Below are 17,692 nucleotides of genomic sequence, written 5' to 3'. Positions count from 1 at the left end.
TAGGAGGCTTTTTGTTTTTCTTTTTCCTTCCAAAAAATGTATTGCAATGGTTAGGGGGTACTTGGCTGTAAAAATATTTTTACTTTTCGTACCCTCTTGTAACAAGAGAAACTTTTTTTCCGAAGAGGCATTTCATAAACTGAATGTTTTGTGACAAAAGACATTTGTATGTAGAGGTATTGCTGTACCTATTTTAGCATGAGGCTTACCAAATGTCCCCAAAATTCGGCATCATATGTGATTTTTTTTTTTAAATTGAGATTCAAATATTGATTGCAGTTGATATAAAACACGCACACAGAAAATGAAACTTGGAGAAAAAAAAACCATATTAAACCCCACAGGGGTTATTGTTGAAAAAAGATTGACAACCACTGTTCGAGATGCTACTATCCTACTTCTATTTCAATGGAATTTGATCAAATAGAAAACAAATGTCCTCCCTTCCAAAATGACTCATGAAATAGACAATAACATAGATAGCACCATTTTATTGTGAAAATAGAAGGCACAATAAGGTTTTAAATGAAAATTTCCACACAGCAACATTTGCCATCAAAGCGAAAGACAGTCCATTTCACACATGAGATTGTCAAATCACATAAGATTACCTAGGTTTCTTACAAAAGTTGTTAGATGGTAACAAAGGGGAAAAAAGCAAACTTTCTCAACTCCAAATACAAGTATAATGGCGTTGTATTATTATAGTATTGTATTAATTATTCTTTCTGTTTTCCTTCAGTAGTCCTTTCGTGATGCTTTCATTTTAGTGTTGCTCCACTTCATGTGAACAATTAACTGTTCTCTTGTTCACCAGCAAAACAATTCCAGGTGTCCACACATTTCTTTTGGAAGGATTTAGTCTTGTATAAATTGAATATGTTACATACGGCCTTAATATGCAATCGTACTCTCCCTCCGTGCACCAAACAAGAATCGTTCACCAAAACAGCTTCGGTCACACCTTCTCATCACGCCTCATCAGAATCGCCCTCCTCTTTTCGCCGGTGACAAGATGACGACTTCAGAGGCACTGAATCGAATCCGTCGGATGTCCTCTAAATAAAGCAAAACAGAAGCTTCAAGAAAGACGTCCCCCACACCCATGCATGAGGCAATCGACCGACCTCGCGCGAGTACGCTTTCATTTTCGTGAAGAAGGACTTGTGAGTGATATGGATGAGGTCGTCCTCAGCATCCTCCCCTTCCATGATTGCGCAGCTGTCGGCCGTGGGCAGCTCGCACTCTTTTCCCCCAGAGCTCATCATCAGCTTTGAGTACTTGTACTCCAATCTGTAGGAAAACAGAAGCGGCACAAAGAACTAAGAATGGGCAAGTACTGATCGAGTATCGGGCAGATACATGGCCTTTTTTCAAGGCAGCTGATTGGCCGCTCTATAGCTCAACTTTTTTTTTCAGCAAACGTACACCAAAGATGTACAATTAATACGTGGTTTGAGCTCAACATTGCAAGGAGACGATTTATTTGAAGTAAAACCTACAAAAATGTCTATCTTGGTCTGTCTGGCTGCAAAGTTTGGCTGCAAAGTTAGCAGATTTCCGTTATCGCAGGAAGTCATTACTTTTTTTTTTTTACTATAAACCACACTGAATTAAATTTAAGAAGAAAAAATCTATTTTTGTCATGTTTAGGCCACACTGAACACAAGCCGCATGTTGTAACATCGGATACTTACGCAGAAATATGGTACATGGAAGTTTTAATGTTTTCATTTTTATTTTTTTTTTCAAACTGCCTGGTTACAGCAACATCAAGCTTTCAACAGAGATGGAACATGTCTGCATGTTTAGAAGTAAGAGCAGCAACAACATACCTTCAACATACCTACATGTTTAGAAATAAAAGCAGCATCAACATAATTTCAACATGAAACAGACACAGATCATTAGAATACTGCACCAACACAACAGTAACTTACCTATTTGTGGTTACTAGTGGAGAATGCCCCTAGGTGGTGAAGGAAATTCATATTTTTCAAATTCAATGTATCAATAAAATAGTGTGTACATGGAACTGTGTTATCCTAATAAAGATTGAGACGACGTAATGTCGGTATAAATCAGATCTAGTCTTGGCCCAGGAGGAATAAAGACAAGTCGGCACCTCCAAAAGGAACAGATGGCATCCCCCGACACAATATTCCGCCAGGAGCAAAAGGCTAGGTGTGGCCTTCAAGAGAAGATATCAGTCAGAGTTTATGGTGCTCAGAATTCCTCCCGCTTCAAAGATAGGCTGGCAGAACAGACTTTTGAAGACACCTTCCCCACGCAAACAGACCCCCACGCACGCACGCACACACGCACGCACACACACGCACACACACACACACACACACACACACACACACACACACGCACACTTGCATTCCACACTGCCCCAAAAGGGTATAAGAACTGAATGTTGAAGGTGAAGGGTTGCCATTTTCTGCCCCGACCCGTGGCAGGACTGGCCCGAGGCCTCGTGTACTTTCCCACTCTGTCTGGATTAAATCAATTGTTTCACTATGTTGTGGTTTGGGCGATCTTTCAACAAAAACAAACACGCTAGGAACTAGTTTAAGGCAAGAAGCTTTTTCTAGATTCCTTCAGTATTGAGTAAAATAGCACTTCAATTTCAAAATCAATAGTTCAATAGTGCCTCCCTCTTTCTCCTTTTGCTTACTGGGGGTTTGCTCTCTGGTGGTTGGTGGATTTAAAAAAAAAAACTACAAAAAACTACTTCTAATTTAAACAACTATAAACTATATGGACTGACTGAAAAAAAATGATGGTCATTAGAATTCAGTTAACTGTGTTAATTTTTGTCAAGATGTAATCTCAACATGTAATCTCCACATTTCACTTTGACAGCACAAGAAATTACAAATGAGAAAAATAGAAAAGTGTCATTAATTTCACGAAATTTGAAGAAAAGCGGGAAATTGAGTATTTCTTAAAAATGATCTGTCGTCGATTTTCGGGAGGAAATTTTATGTATCAAAAGTGCTTGTCATATCGCCACTTGGTATCGGTACTTGTAACTACATAAGAGTTGAGTTCTCATACTGGTTGTGCCTTGGGTGCCAAATAGTCCACAAATAAGAGATTTGAGTCGAAACATTTCATCTCACTTGCGTGTCTTTTTCCAGAAGTAACAAATGAGGGCAACCAGCAGAGCAGCGGCGACTGTTCCCGTGGAAACCCCGAACTTGAGCCAAAAATCCAGAGTCACACACGCGCTGACCGTCTGGGCTGGGAGGACCTCTCCCCCGTGACACCGCAACGGCTGCTGCCAGACGTATGTCGTCCTCTAAAGAATGAAAACACAAAAAATATTACAAGCACAAGAGTTTGTCCGACTACCTGTGTTTGAACTTAATATCAAGGTTGCCTTCATCCATTTTGGAATGCATTTCTCCTAATTAGCGGGAAAAATTGAGTAACCATGTGCGCAAGGTGGCAATTGGGAATATTGCGACCGCTTCCGAACGGCCGGGCAACTCCAGGGCGACCTGATCTAGCATTTTTGTTGTTTTACGTGACCGTTTTTATCCGAGGTGCGGAAGGATTATTGGACCGGGTGCTTTTTTGTGAATTTTTTTTGAGTATTGCATCAACTTCAAGGCGATATTGACTTCAAGCCCGTTGAAGAAGGTTGTAGAAGCGAGAGCCGTTTTATTCTTTTTCTTGTCTTTGTCGTTAACCCTTTAAGGCCCAAAAAAACAAACTCCAGTTCTCAAGGGCCTGTGTCCTGCATGTTTTCCAAATCTCTCTTTGCAACACACCTGATTCAAATGATCAGAATCATTATAAAGTTCCTGCAGAGCTGGTTGAGGATCTGATCATCTGATGATCTGATGATGGTTGTTTTCCCTAGTTGCTTTGCGATTACATTCGCATCTGTCTCTGACCAATCAATGGCCTTTAAAGTATTTACGTCAAGTTTTGGAAGCAGTTCACTTTTTGGGAGACGTGGCTAATCCACTGCTATTCCGCACGCTGGATAAAACTCGTGGTTATCTGCATAGTGATTTATATTCCTGAAAAATGGAAAAAGTCTTTGTCATTGTGTCCATGCTTACCTGTATTCCTTTCTCACAAGCGCTGACAATCTCCCTGTAATTGTGTTTGGTGCACAGAGGACATGCATGCTGACTCTCCCAGAGAAAGTGGAAAGTGCAGCCATCACACGTTCCCTCTGAGCAGTTACTGTGGAGTAAAAAAAAAACATCCCACAGGAATTGAATAAAATACGGGTACATAACTTGCATGTGCTCCTTTAATAAACAACAACAACAAAACCCAAAGGAACACACTACTGTGGCATAGGGCGACTACACAACGACAACTTGGTACTCAAGGCACTTTTTTGGATGAAAAGAGAAAGACGTATTTTATTCAGTTTCTGCAGAAACCGGACTAAACCTATCCCTTCCCAGACAAACAAAGAACTTTAAAGTAGCTCGTAGAGATCATTCATCCTTGACAGAAAGTTCACAAAATATAGTCAGCTAGAAATGCAGTCATTATCGTGGACATGATGTGCATTTAAATACATTCGGACATTTCAACTGCAGTCAGAATTGTATTTATTTAATAAATAGCACATTAGTAATATTAGTACTTATTATCTTTCATAGATGTGTTTATTAATCAACATTATGATCAGCTATTATCCACTGCTCAATTTTACCTGGCAACAGTCAAATGAGAGGAGTAGCAGCTCTTATTTTTTCCCCACATAACGCCCTACATCAAATCAAACACTGTCTGAGTGGAGGTGAAAGTTTGGCCACAGCGAACGATACCTGGGCAGTGTGACGCGGTCCACGGCGCTGATGGCCGGGTTGCATCTCAGCCTGACGGTGGCCGTGCGGCCTGTTTTACAAGCTTGCGTTGTCTCAGCTGATCTGAAAAGCAGGTGAAAGTCACTTAGTATCAATTTTTAAGTATGACCAATAAACCTTGCGCACACAGTTTGCAAACTAGACACGTTGCATTTTTTTCCTAATTATGTAAATGCTTTTAAAGTGTCATAATTAAAGTTATTTGTTAATATTTATTTTCCTTCAACCACTCAAACTGATGAATGGCATTGGTTCTATCCATACATATGTAGGTTAAATGTATTAATGCCCACAAAAAATGTTGTACACAAAATCCCGCACGTCCAGCTGCAAACACATACAAATGTCAGAATCTTGCATTTTAAAATTTGACATGTTTTAATTGAAAGGGGCTGACATGACTTACTTGTAATAGAATATGACATCCGGTAGGTCAGATGTGGTGGGGAAGAGCCACAGCGGAGAGGAGATATTAGCCAGGAACGTGTCAGTACTTACACCTTCAAAAAAGAGCATTGTAAAACATCAACAATGCTTATTGTCAAAGTTGATAACGAACGTCACCAAATGAAAATATGGTCTACTATTGGATGTTCGGGAGGAGCTAAGTGTAGTCTGGGTTGTTAAAAATTGGAAAATATTTGCCACATGTATGTTTCCTCCGCTACATATTTACTTCATGTTAGGGCTGCACGATTATGGCCAAAATAATGATCACGACGGGATTTAGAATTCGATGGTTAAAAAGGCGAACAGCAATTCTGGATTTGCATTGTCACAAGACCACGTACCAATGAGAGCATCGCCAATAACGAAGGGTTGTGACGCCACCATGTTCTGGCTCCTGATATCTGAGGGAACCACGAGGGACTGGCACAGGTGACCTCGGACCGCTCGGCCGTGCTCCGTCACGTTATCCACGCAGGTCGCCGGCACGTGGTCCTGCGGAACCGAGACCCGGTGAAGCAGAATACATACGGAGAGGCCCGCAGGGCACTGGGAGACCCCGCAGTGTGTCTTGACACCTCTTTGCCACACAGAGCCACGTTGAAGTGATGGAAGTAGCGCAGGCCTTTGCTGGTGAAGCGCGGGCCACTTTGGAAGGAGGTGACATTGGAAAGAGGAGAGAAGTCGTAGTGCAACAATGCACCGTCTGCTGTCCTCACTTTGGCTGTGCAATCACTGAAGCACGCTGTGTAGGCCTGGGAACACAGGTCAAAAAAAGATGGAAGGTATTTATACAGATATACACAGGAGGTGCTACCTGCTCACTGTTCATGTACTATGAGTAATAGAAGTATGAGGAGTACAGCCCTAGTAAGTGGAACAATGTTTATAGTATAAATGTCATTTGTTTTCATTTTTGGCAATTAATTCCGTAAGCTTCTTGGGTTGACTTCAATTATATCTATTTCAGTATTACTGTCTAGCAATACAGTAAAACTGAAAGACTGTTTTCAAAAAACACTCCACTAACAAAAAAGAAAATTAAAGCTAATCCTAAAACTAATAGAAGTCAAAAATAAAACTAACTACAGTACATGAAAAAAAAAGTCAAAATTAAATAAAAACTCATACTAATAAATAAACAACGCCTATTTTAACCTTGATGGCAATCAATCCATTATAGGTACAGATTACATGGATATTAGATAAATTATTACATAGATTAGATTTAAAACAAATCAAATAAAATACGGAACCTGATTATTCCTCGTGTTTGGGCCGCACTCAACGCAGGTCGGTTCTCCAGCAGGCCAGTCAGCTGCAACGATGGAGTTTGGTGGGCAAAGCTGGCACGATCCCTTGGCTCCCTCGGGGACCTTCTCGCTAACCAAACGATGACCCGGCGGGCAAGGCACGCAGGCGGAGTCATCGCCGGGACGAGAAGTGAGGGCGCACTGGCGACATTGGGAGGCAACGCCCCCCAGAACGTTGGTGATGTGAATAGAGAAGATCTTGGCCACATCTGCGCTGTACCTCTTCTCCTGACAGAAAAGCAGAGTATATATATCAGTGTATCTCATTATTCATTCTGAAGCAGTGTGGACACCCTTTCTTTACACACAAAAAAATATATTTTATATAAATATATATTTCATATCTATCTGTCTATATATATATATATATTATATATATATATATATATATATATATATATATATACACACACACAAAGTATACAAGCAAATGTAAATTTTGAAACTGTGGACCACTGTAATACAAACAAAAATACATAAATTGTTATATTTTATTTGTTCCTCCACCCAAAAAGAAAAAAAATGAATCATATAATACTGTCTCGATCAGCAGTTGTCAAAAGGGTTTATGGAAAGGGACTTCAAGGTGTATGTGAGATTTTAAGAGGTATCAAATATGAAAAAAATTCATTGACTGATTTGGTTTTTAATGCTGTGAGAGGAACAATATATTTTTCTTTTCAAATTGAGAGCAAATGAATTGGAACATGAAGCGACTTACTGCTACTTGTTTTAGATTCATTTGCAAAACATTGTTTGTATGTTACACATGTTAAAATTGCTAAAGAAAACACGCCGAACCATGCCATAGCAAATGTAGTTTTATTAAAAGGTGTTCCGTGTAAAAAAGAACGACAGGCTAAAACCCTATCTTATTTTTTCTTTGTTTCTTAATCATTGCTATATAAGGTCAAGAAATTGAAGAATACATTTCTGACCGCTGTGGAGTTGTCTGTTCGCTGGAAAGTCCAGGTGAAGCTGACGGTGCCATTGCTCGGAATCAGGTAGGAGTAGGACTGCTTTCTGTGGCTGCCCTTCCACTGCTCCACCGCTTCGTTGTTCCACTGAGTGAAACCCTGTCGAGAAACCATTATGTCACCGTGTTCATTTTTTTTTAAATAATGGAACGGTCTAAAATGTGTTCATGCCCCCTACCGCCAGGAAAAGCAAAGTGCAGTCTGCCGAACACGAGGTTTCAAAGACGAAGCTGATGCGGGACAGTTCGCTCTGCTTGCTGTCTTTTGCTAGAGACAATGGCAGCCTGCGCAGATGAGGCGCCGTTTTGCATGAACCGACAACGACAACATTGATGGGTATCGGCTACAAGGCCATCCCCAAAAAGAGTTCACCTGTATCCCGGGACGGTGAGCGCGAGAACGAGGTAGTCCGTGTCTCGATCACCGGGGGTGGTGTACACATATTCTCCGGCTACCTCCCATGCTGTCGCGAAGTCAAAGGACACCGAAAAATATCTGAGCTAGCGCCCAGTCCAGTTTAGATATTGATATGGCATCAGAAATTATACTGTTTGATCACTTCTGCTTAACCTTGTATGAGAAATCATGATGTTAAATCTGACTTGTTTCACCCATCAACGTACAATATGAAGAAATGTCTTATCAGGGTTATTTTTTCATATATGTTTTGATGCATTCACTCACCAGTGCGGGGCACAGAGTCATCCAATTCCGTCCAAAGGACATAACTCTTCATGTTGCTCGGCAAAGTGTTCCACCATTTGTACTCCAAGCCAACCACCGCTTCTGTGCCAACTGGGCACTTTTCACAGACTGTTAATCAACAAAAGATTACTTAAAGCCAAGATGTAACACCAAATATACACACACACACACACACACACACACACATACATATATATATATATATATATATATATATATACCTGTTCCATTTGAGTAGAAATTATCAGCGCAGGCTTGGCAGGTGTTGGAGGTGTTGCTCATGAAAAAACCCGGGTTGCACGGCGGACACGTTTGCTTCTCTCCTGAGGCGGGCAGCTTGACGGACCCCTTGGCGGTCTCGCTACAGATTTTTGGCTCGATCCATTTGTACATCAGCTGTGTCTGAGCCACACGACGTACAGCATACGAATCAATCAAGAACTGTTTTTCAACCTAACAATGCTAATGATAATCCAGTGTCTTCCAAAAGTTTCCAAGTGTGCTCCTGTTTGTAAATGAAGAGCATACCTTTCCCTGAGCATCACAGGGCATGTGGGTGTAGAAGTAGTCTGTGATTGCGCATGGCGGTCTCACTTTGCAGCTTCCTGATGAAACCTCTGCAAAAATGCAAGCTCACATGAATGATAGCCACACAGCTAGTGCAATTTACAATTTTCCAAACAGAATGAGAAGCATATTGTGATTTTAGGCTGAGCATCCATAAAGCAACTTCTCAAACGGCTCTTATGAGGGTCCATGAACTGTAACTTGAATTGATAAAAAGGCAGGCACCCAACATACTTCCACAGAGTCCAGTGCGACACTCACACAAATATGCAACAAAATCCACTTTAAAGAGTTAATGTCTCTCAAAGGAAAACCCCTATGATACTTTGGGTGCACATTCTAATAGACTGGATCGAAATACGTAGACATAGACATCCGTAACTAACCCAAGATAAAAAATGAGGGCCTCCAAATTTCAAACGTTTTGTGTGCTATTCCTGAATCACAAAACTTTGAAAACACTTAAACTAGGCGCCTCAAACTTGGGATTCGTTCATTTGACATCATGAGCATTTATTGTACACGTCCAAATGTTCCTTTGAAGAATTTTGCAAGTACCGTATTTTCCGCACAATAAACGTGCACCGAAAAGCCTTAAATGAAAAAAAAAATGTTATAATCCAGTGCGCCTCATATATCGATCATATCATGTACATTCCCTTGAGCGCAGCTCCATCTAATGGATACATAACAGAATGCAAATGCAGCCCCAGTCACCACTGTAGCTTTGATCCCATGCGCCTTATAATCCGGTGCGCCTTATACACGATCACTAACTTGACAGGTAACTAGTATGGGGGAGTATCTGACTTTTTACAATCATGAAATTGAATAACCTACTGAACATAGCATTTGCTTTTTGAACTCGTATTTTTCTGAAACAATTCATTAATTCAATAATGATTTTTAAATGATGTTTGCATGTCTGTTTGTTTTTCTTCAAAATCTTGATTACCCTCTGAAGTTCCGTCAAGTACCACCAGGGGTACTGGTACCCCCATTTGAGAACCACTGTCCTAATACTTGAGGAGCGCTGTTCTATAAAGCAAGTTGACATCTTGGAGTGTACCTGCATATTTATCAGGCTCGCACTGCTGGCAAACGGTGGCCCCCTTATTGGAGAAGGTATCAGCGGGGCAGGGGGCGCAGCGGGCCGATCCCGGCTGGGCACTGTGAGTGCCGGCCTTGCAGTGGAAACACTCCGACGTGTAGGCCACGCCTGTGGATACACGTAAAATTGTCACGCATTACCATACTCGCACATACTGTACGGTGTGGTAGATCATCGGGTATGTCGCAATCCAGTTTTGTTTCAAATGACTTGAAATGATCGCAAAGAAATATCTTTGTTCATCTATTTATGCCAGCAATGCAAAATACCACGCAGAAAATGTAAATATTCTTCCACCAGATTTGAGTCATAATCAAATGATTGATCACTTTTTTCTGGGCTTAAATTGACCTCTGACTTGAGGGGCATACCGGAGATGGCGATGTTTCGCAACAGCACGGCTTTGTCGGCCCGGCCCTGAAAGGTGTAGGAGGTGGTTCTCCAGAACAGAACATTGTTGCCTTTGTTCAGCTGGACCTGCAGCATTGAGTCAAATCATCAAATTAGACTCCTTTCCATCAGGGATGTGCAACTTGTGTTCAATGAGACACATGCAGCCCCTAAACCACTCTGGTCCAATTTGTACATATTCATTTCACATTTTAAAAACATATATATTCAAAAGATGTTATGATTCATGTTATTTTTTGACAAAAAGTGGAATGGAAACACCTACCAAAAAATGTAAACTATCCATAGTATTTTTACAAATGTAAAGAATTCCATGACTCAGTAAGTATGTAGAGGCCAACTGTATTTTTAATATGTAATACCATCACTCATCACTAGATGGCAGACATGGCTTAGTTGCACTTACACCCAGTCTTATGGCATATAAATTATGTATCTTAAAATGGCCATTTTATTTAAGAGGGTACAAAATGACAGTATGTGTGGTTGCCAGGATACTGTTTGTTGGAATAGTGAAACTTTTATAAAGAATAGTGAATAGTGAAGAATAGTGAGAGTAGTGAAACTTTTATAAATGCATCAAGAAAAGTAATGAGAATAATAAAACATACAAATAGTAAATAAATACTAATAGCATATATTTTGCTCAAATTTATAATTAGAATAGCATGTTTGGCATACATCTGGCTGAGAAGTGCACAGCTCCCTCATAACACATTTAAAATTCTGACCCTTTCTGCCTGGCCCACGGAACAATAATAGAGACGCATTATGATTTTTCTCCTTTTTGACCTTGCATGGAACGGGACATTCTATCTCACTCCCGTCCCATCTCAAACGCCCCCTGACCCCACCCAAAAAAATCCTTTTTTTGTCCAAAACAAAGAACAGGCAGTTAATCTCAAATGCCAAGAAAACATTAGAGACCCCTTCTCGACACTATTTAAGTTGCCCATCCTTGGCTCAAATTGACACAATGACCTTCAAAAGGACACATGCTTCAAATAAACTTCTGAGACCCAGCCTAATTATCTGCATCTAGCTTTTGACTCATTTGAATCCTAGTGTACTCATTAATGACGCCTCACGTGTTTGGGTGGGATGCTGAGATGAAATAGACCAAACAGTGGACACAAATGAATAGGCTTCTAGATAAACGTTTGTGGACCAAGGAGGGCAAAGGGTCCGAACCTCATGATGTCTCCAGTCGCTCTCAGAGATTTTCATCCAGCGGCTGGTCGAGTCAGTGGACTGACACTTGTCGTTCTGGACCTGGAAAGGGGAGAAACAGTGTTCAAGAGCCCATTGCATGAAACTCATCCAAGGCAGCGGTTCACCAGTGCCCCTGGAGACACGTGAAGGCACTTCAAGAGTTTTTGCCCAGGTTTCGGTATGGAAGACCGAGAGTGCCCAAATTAAATAAATGTTTCATGAAATAAATAAATAAATGTTGCATTAAATATTTAAATAAATGTTTCATTAATTTAAAAGAAATCAATTAATTACATGAATTTTTCATTAATGAATTGAATTTGGAATTAAATAAATCAATGTTTCATTATATTCAATTACCAAAGATTATGTGTGGAAAAAAAAATTCTCTAATTATTTCATGGTGCATTGTTGGGGTGTTTCATGAATTTATTGCGTATGTCAAATTCGCTCGTCAAAGTTACAATAGTAGGCGGGGCCAAAGCCTGCTATGCTCAAATCTTGTCCGATCCATTGCTTTGGCCTGAAGTGGTTGGAAACATGGCGGTGACGATGACGGAGGACCTTCATGAGCTTTCAAGACATTTATGTAGAGATATTTTAGACCTCGCTGAGTATGTGGCAGCTTGGCCTGCAGGAAACGATTTTATACAACATAAAGTGGAGAAATGTATTGAAGTTGTCAGAATTATTTCTGCTCTTTCCCATCATGACATTGACCCAAGAGTGACCCAAGAAGTACTCCACATTAGTGACCCTGCACTGTCTTGGCTTGAAGAGCAGGGTATAGATTAGAACTTCAATTGATGACACATTTAATGAAACATTTAATTAAACAATTAGTTAATTACATTATATTTAAATTATTTCAAGGTATATTTTATTCATTTGATTTTGGCCTTTTAGATATAAACAAATGACTTTGATGCTTTTAAATGCCTTGACGGGAATCGTTTTTTGAAATTTCAAATTAAGAGCAAATTAATTGGAACATGAATAAACATTTTGGCAAAATTGTGCCGTAAGTTTATTAAATTAGACATGAGTAAACATCAAAAAGTGGTTTTACGTGAAAATAAAGTTTAGAACCAGGAGTCTAAGCCATCTCTTCTCTCCTGCATATAAGTTATATGCACAAAAGCAAAGCTAACGCTGTAAACTGTTGAATTAGGTCAAGACAAAATGAATATATTTCACAAATGAATCCGCTCGCTCCATCCACTTACATAGAACTCAAAGAAGATGCTGCTATCGGAATAGGAATAGTCAAAGGAGACTCTTCCTGGTTTCTTCAGGTCCACAGAATACGAGAGCGTGGCCGTGCACTCGTCTGTGTTTGAGGCCACGTAGTCACCCATCGGAGTCCAAGTGGAGCTTGACAAAAAAGGGGATGCAAGGATGAGTTGGCTTTAAAAACTCAGAGCATGAAACCATTTAAAAATAAATAAATTGACATTTATGTGGGAATTTTAGCATGGAAAATGTGGAATAATGAAAATTGTATCCTAAAAAAGTGAACTTTTTGAAGCTCAGCGTGGTGCTCATCGGAAGTTGTTTATGGTATTTAGGTCACGGTAGTCCTTTTCAGGCCAATCATAAAGGTGTTTGTACCGGCGATCTTCCATAAGCGACAGTTCGGCCGCCATATTTTCTGCTCGTAAAGAAATTCCGGAATTTCCGCTGCGGAAAATCTGGTGTGCACGAACGTGGTTGCTGAAATGACATCATTTAGACGTGCGGAGCTCAAGCTTGAACCAAGCTTAACACGTGAAGAAAGGATAAAAGTAACAAAGATGAAAGATGGATGAAGCAAAGTGAAAGACATTCTGCGAGAAATTGATGTATGAAGATCAATGCTTATTGTAGATTTGGTAATTTTTTGCTTTCTTTTTTTAATGTTGGATGGTTTTGTTTTTAACTTCAATCACATTGTAGACTGCACAACGCGTTTTTTATGTTTACATCCGAGACATAGATTTGCTACAGTGAAAAGTCCCCTGTTGTGAAAAATTACTGGCTGCAAACATGTATTTGTTGTAGAGTTCTACTGTAGCCCAAAAGCAAATGTCCACTACAGTGGACACAACTGAATTGGCTGGGCTTCTGGAGGATATTCTGTTAAAAAACAGAGGAAAAAGACAGCCGCCAGTCCTCTTCCTCCTCTGTGTGTAACTGCTCACCCCTCCCCTCTCAGCTCATCCAGAAAGAGAAAAGCAAATACAGCAACTGGCCTCATGGACATCAGAGGAAGCTCATTAAATCAACTGTGGAGGCAGCCAATCATCTTGTGTTCTGTGTAGAAGTCCCGTCCAAAAAAAAAAGACAAGCCCCCCCCCCCCCCCCCCCCCCCCACCCACCGGCGACAGACTTTAACGGTTATTTCAATCCTTGACTTTTTCAAAGCATTCACACCTCGACGTAAATACCACCGATGCGCCGTACTAACTTTGAGCAATCCGTGTCAACGTCCCAGCCGTTGGTGTTTATACCCATCGTGACAAAGCCGGCGGGTAAACGGTCCCACTCGTCGAAGGCCACGCCGGAGCCCAAAGAATGTGTCCCGGCCGCGCACTTCTGACACAGCTGAGTCCGCATGTCCAGGAACTCGCCCTCATTGCAGGAGAAAGCTACCAAAGGAAATGAAAATCAACCTTCGGCGCGTATTTGTATGTTGGACGTTTGTTTTCGGACAGAACATCAGAGCGGGACACTCACTGCACTGGGTGCCTTTGACTGGATCTGGGAGGCCGGAGCAGGTTTGGGCCTTATTGGGAATGGCCACCCTCCAACGGGAGCCCAGCACGTCGCACTCGGTGTACTCAAAGTGATAATCCGACTGCGGGCGGAAAAAAAAAAAAAAAACAACAACAGGTGGACCGTTCACATTATTTCAAGGGGAAATCATGGCATTCAGATTAATATTGCATTTATGGAATATGAAGCAAGCAGCAAAATCCCCCATGATTTCGCCGACTCAGGGGGCGACCATTTTGCCCCTTGCCGCCGACTGAAAATGACATCGCAGTTGCTCAGAGCTCGGGGAACGATCAGTCAGAGTTCAGCTTGCAAATGTCGTCTCATTTAGTGACTCAGAAAACTGGTGAGCTATGATTGGTTGACACCTGAGCAAATGAGATGAAATTTTCAGGTGACTGCCACTGAGAAAATGGCCGCCCCCTGGGAAGTATATTGACTAGAATGACATTAGAATAGAATAATTAGCATTGTACAGAAAGTACACAACAAAACTGGAAGCACTCCAATTGGCTGCAGTGCCAATTGCAGTGCAGTTACTATTTATTGTTTCGATATTTCATTTGTTGGATGACTATTTGTTTTTATACTTGGAGAACTTGATTTCATTCGACAGACCTCCGTGTTTGTCAAAACAAATGGTGAATAAGGTGTCTGAGCTCTTGTATACACCATTAACTCTCCAGTTATGTTTGTTTGCTAGAAGTAGCAATAACGTCCCTGGGTCAATTTGACCCAGGGGCCTATTCAATCACCCAAACATGTCTAATCCAAAATCATTATTTTATTATGTTGTCTTGATTAGTATTAATTTCTCAAGAAAAGCAATAACGTCTCTGGGTCTGTATTACCCGGCGTTGTGTTTTATCCAAAAGTGTGAAAAACTCAATTATTTGCATGGAAACCCTCTCACAAAGTAACAAATGCAAAACTTACTTTATACACTTGCGTTACATTCATTTCTCTGGATTATTGAAAACATCCTGGGAGAGAGAAAGAGCAATGATATTCCCGGGTCATTCAGACCCAGGTTTTACTTATAAAGAAAGTTGCACGATTTGGAAAAAAATCAAAAGGTATCGTAACAATAAAATGTATATAAATCTCAATTTGCAAATGGGTCAGTTTGACCCACAACGTATCGGTAAAATATTTAAACCGTTTCTTAAACCTCCGCTGCTTTTTTTAGTTTACACGAATGCGAGCAGAGAAAATCTATCTTAGCGTTGACAAATTTGCCCTTTATCCGAGCCCTTGAGCAACTATATTCCAAAAACACGATCAGTGACTTGAAATCCCGCTGAGGAGACGACACTGAGTGGAATCCCTTTCACAGCGCAAGTCAGAAGTAACAAACAGGTTTTCAATTTGAGAACCGGCCTCCTTTCCAAACAAAAGATAAGGCTAATATTTGCCAAGGAGCTCATTCCAAATGTTGTTTTAATCGTTCTTGTTGCGCACGCGATGCACACTGTTCCTTTCCTTCGGTGCTCCGTCCGCCTGTCTCCATTTGTCTGCGGGGCCTTAAGTGTACTTAGCAGGTGAGTGAGGAACAGCGTAGCACCTGCATGTCATTTAGGACAGAAGCTGACTGTTATCTTGTTGTTGGTGTACTGAGCCGAAGCTCATGAAGAGGACTGAGCCTTGCAGGATTAATAGTTAACAGAAACACAGCATCAACAGGAGTGGGCAGGACCTTGAGTTTTCCATTAAGCCTTGGCTGCCCGGGTAGCAGATGGCCCTCGCGCCGCCGTTCGGATGTTAAAATGCATCCCGTTGGACACGTGCCAGACGCTTTAAAAGGTCACCTGAGATTATCAAAAAAAAAACAAAACAAAACTTGGGAAACTTTTGAAGAGCTGCTTTTTTGGGCATCCTATGCCTATAAAGCAGGGGTCCGCAACCACCGGTCTGCGGCCCAGTAAAGAAACCTTTTATCTCGAAAACGGACCGGATTCTCTTGGAATTGTTTCGATCACTTGAGCTTACAAAGTAGCAAAAGTAACAGACGTCTTAATAAATGAAGTTCCCTTGTGACAAGGAAAAGGTCCATATTGCTTTTAACAGGCAATATCCGAAGTCCTACTGAAAGCCAAAAAGTTCCATACAAAACATTGTACCTGTTACTGTATATAGCTTGATGATTGTGTTCTTTTTTTCAGCAAAAAAGTCATTTTTCAGAGACTATAGCGTCAACAAGTGCAATGTATGTAGAAAATTAACCAATTTAAATGGGAGGGGGCACACCTGTTGCCTCTGAATAATTCCAAATATTTTTTTGGACAGTAGAAGGCTTTCTTCATGTTCTGGTTTTGAGCTAGCTTGTCTGCCAACAAAGTGTGTTACCAATGACTATGTGCCAAAGACTATAAAACTTTCCAAAACAAAGGCATACGACACATTACCAAGGAGACATTGTATACAATTTAATAACAGGTGGCTTCATTTTACAATTAATTTGCTTTTAATTTGAAAAGTAAACGTTAGTTTTCAAGTCATGGCATTAAAAAACATCAACAATATTTTTTCCCGCCAAGTACCCCCTAACTAACGCAAAGTACTTTTGGATAAGGAAGAAAAAGAAAGACTCAAACCTGCGAATTTAGAACTACATGTTCCAATAAATTTGCTTTTACTTTGAAAAGGTTTCCAGTCACGACATTAAAAAGCATCAACAAACAACGCAATGCATATATATTCATAAAATTGAGCACACCGGCTACCATTCGTGTCAACCTCCATCATTGGTAGGCCTCTTGGAAGTCAAAATCACTTGTTAACGCATCAGTTTAAAAATGTTTTTCTTTTAACAAGCAGTGACAAAAGTTGCTAAAATTAAGGTTGTAAGCGCAAATTAGTTTTTAAAATAAACATCTGCGCAAGCACCGTCAGATACGATGATGGAAACATATGTTAATTTCCCACACAAAAACACGCGCTTTCAATTTCGACCGTCCTGTGCCACATTAAATCATAAGCAGGTCTTAACTGTAACGTCACCTGAGAAAATTGGTTACTTTTGATTAACCCCCATTTACATGCATAAAAGTAAACTGTATTTATAATTTCAACTTTTGAACACATTGTTTGACAATCACCCAGCACGATGATACGATTATGTGAATGGAAAAAAGGTCGCCTAAATTTCGAAAACAAAAGTACAACCGCTTACCTCTTTGCATATGGGCAAATCCGCGGATGTGTGAGCAAAAACCAAGCAGAGAAGCAGGCGATGGAGCTGCATGGCCGCTTGCTGTCAGGGTCCGAGTGATGAGTCGCAGGTGATGGGGGGGAGGAGCTATGACAGCCCCTCCTCCCACGTAAGAAAAAAAAAAAAGCCCTCAAGTC

The 17,692-nt window shown here is 40.7% G+C and overlaps 1 protein-coding gene across 2 annotated transcripts; it reads right to left on the bottom strand.

Annotated features, from left to right (window-relative positions):
• Positions 1-476: 476 nt before the first annotated feature.
• On the bottom strand, positions 477-17,623 carry elapor1 (endosome-lysosome associated apoptosis and autophagy regulator 1). Of its 2 annotated transcripts, none has more exons than XM_088441128.1 (22): positions 17,517-17,623; positions 14,306-14,426; positions 14,037-14,217; positions 12,817-12,964; positions 11,570-11,650; positions 10,339-10,444; positions 9,926-10,075; positions 8,818-8,906; positions 8,511-8,691; positions 8,269-8,397; positions 7,957-8,047; positions 7,763-7,868; positions 7,537-7,683; positions 6,551-6,835; positions 5,873-6,049; positions 5,639-5,789; positions 5,254-5,347; positions 4,809-4,910; positions 4,083-4,209; positions 3,132-3,310; positions 1,128-1,293; positions 477-1,058 (listed from the first exon to the last, which is right to left on the bottom strand). In XM_088441128.1, exons 1-22 carry the CDS (start codon positions 17,586-17,588, stop codon positions 972-974), a joined length of 2,970 nt encoding a protein of 989 aa, XP_088297254.1. In that variant the 5' UTR covers positions 17,589-17,623; the 3' UTR covers positions 477-971. The 2 variants fall into 2 exon arrangements, with proteins under 2 accessions (XP_088297254.1, XP_088297262.1); XM_088441136.1 differs by having other exon boundaries at positions 7,546-7,683.
• Positions 17,624-17,692: the final 69 nt, after the last annotated feature.

Source organism: Hippichthys cyanospilos, chromosome 2, assembly GCF_059441005.1.
Source record: "Hippichthys cyanospilos isolate Australia breed blue-spotted pipefish chromosome 2, RoL_Hcya_1.0, whole genome shotgun sequence".
NCBI lineage: Eukaryota > Metazoa > Chordata > Actinopteri > Syngnathiformes > Syngnathidae > Hippichthys > Hippichthys cyanospilos.
Note: the sequence above shows the minus strand (reverse complement) of the source record. Positions and strands in the feature narration are given on the sequence as shown.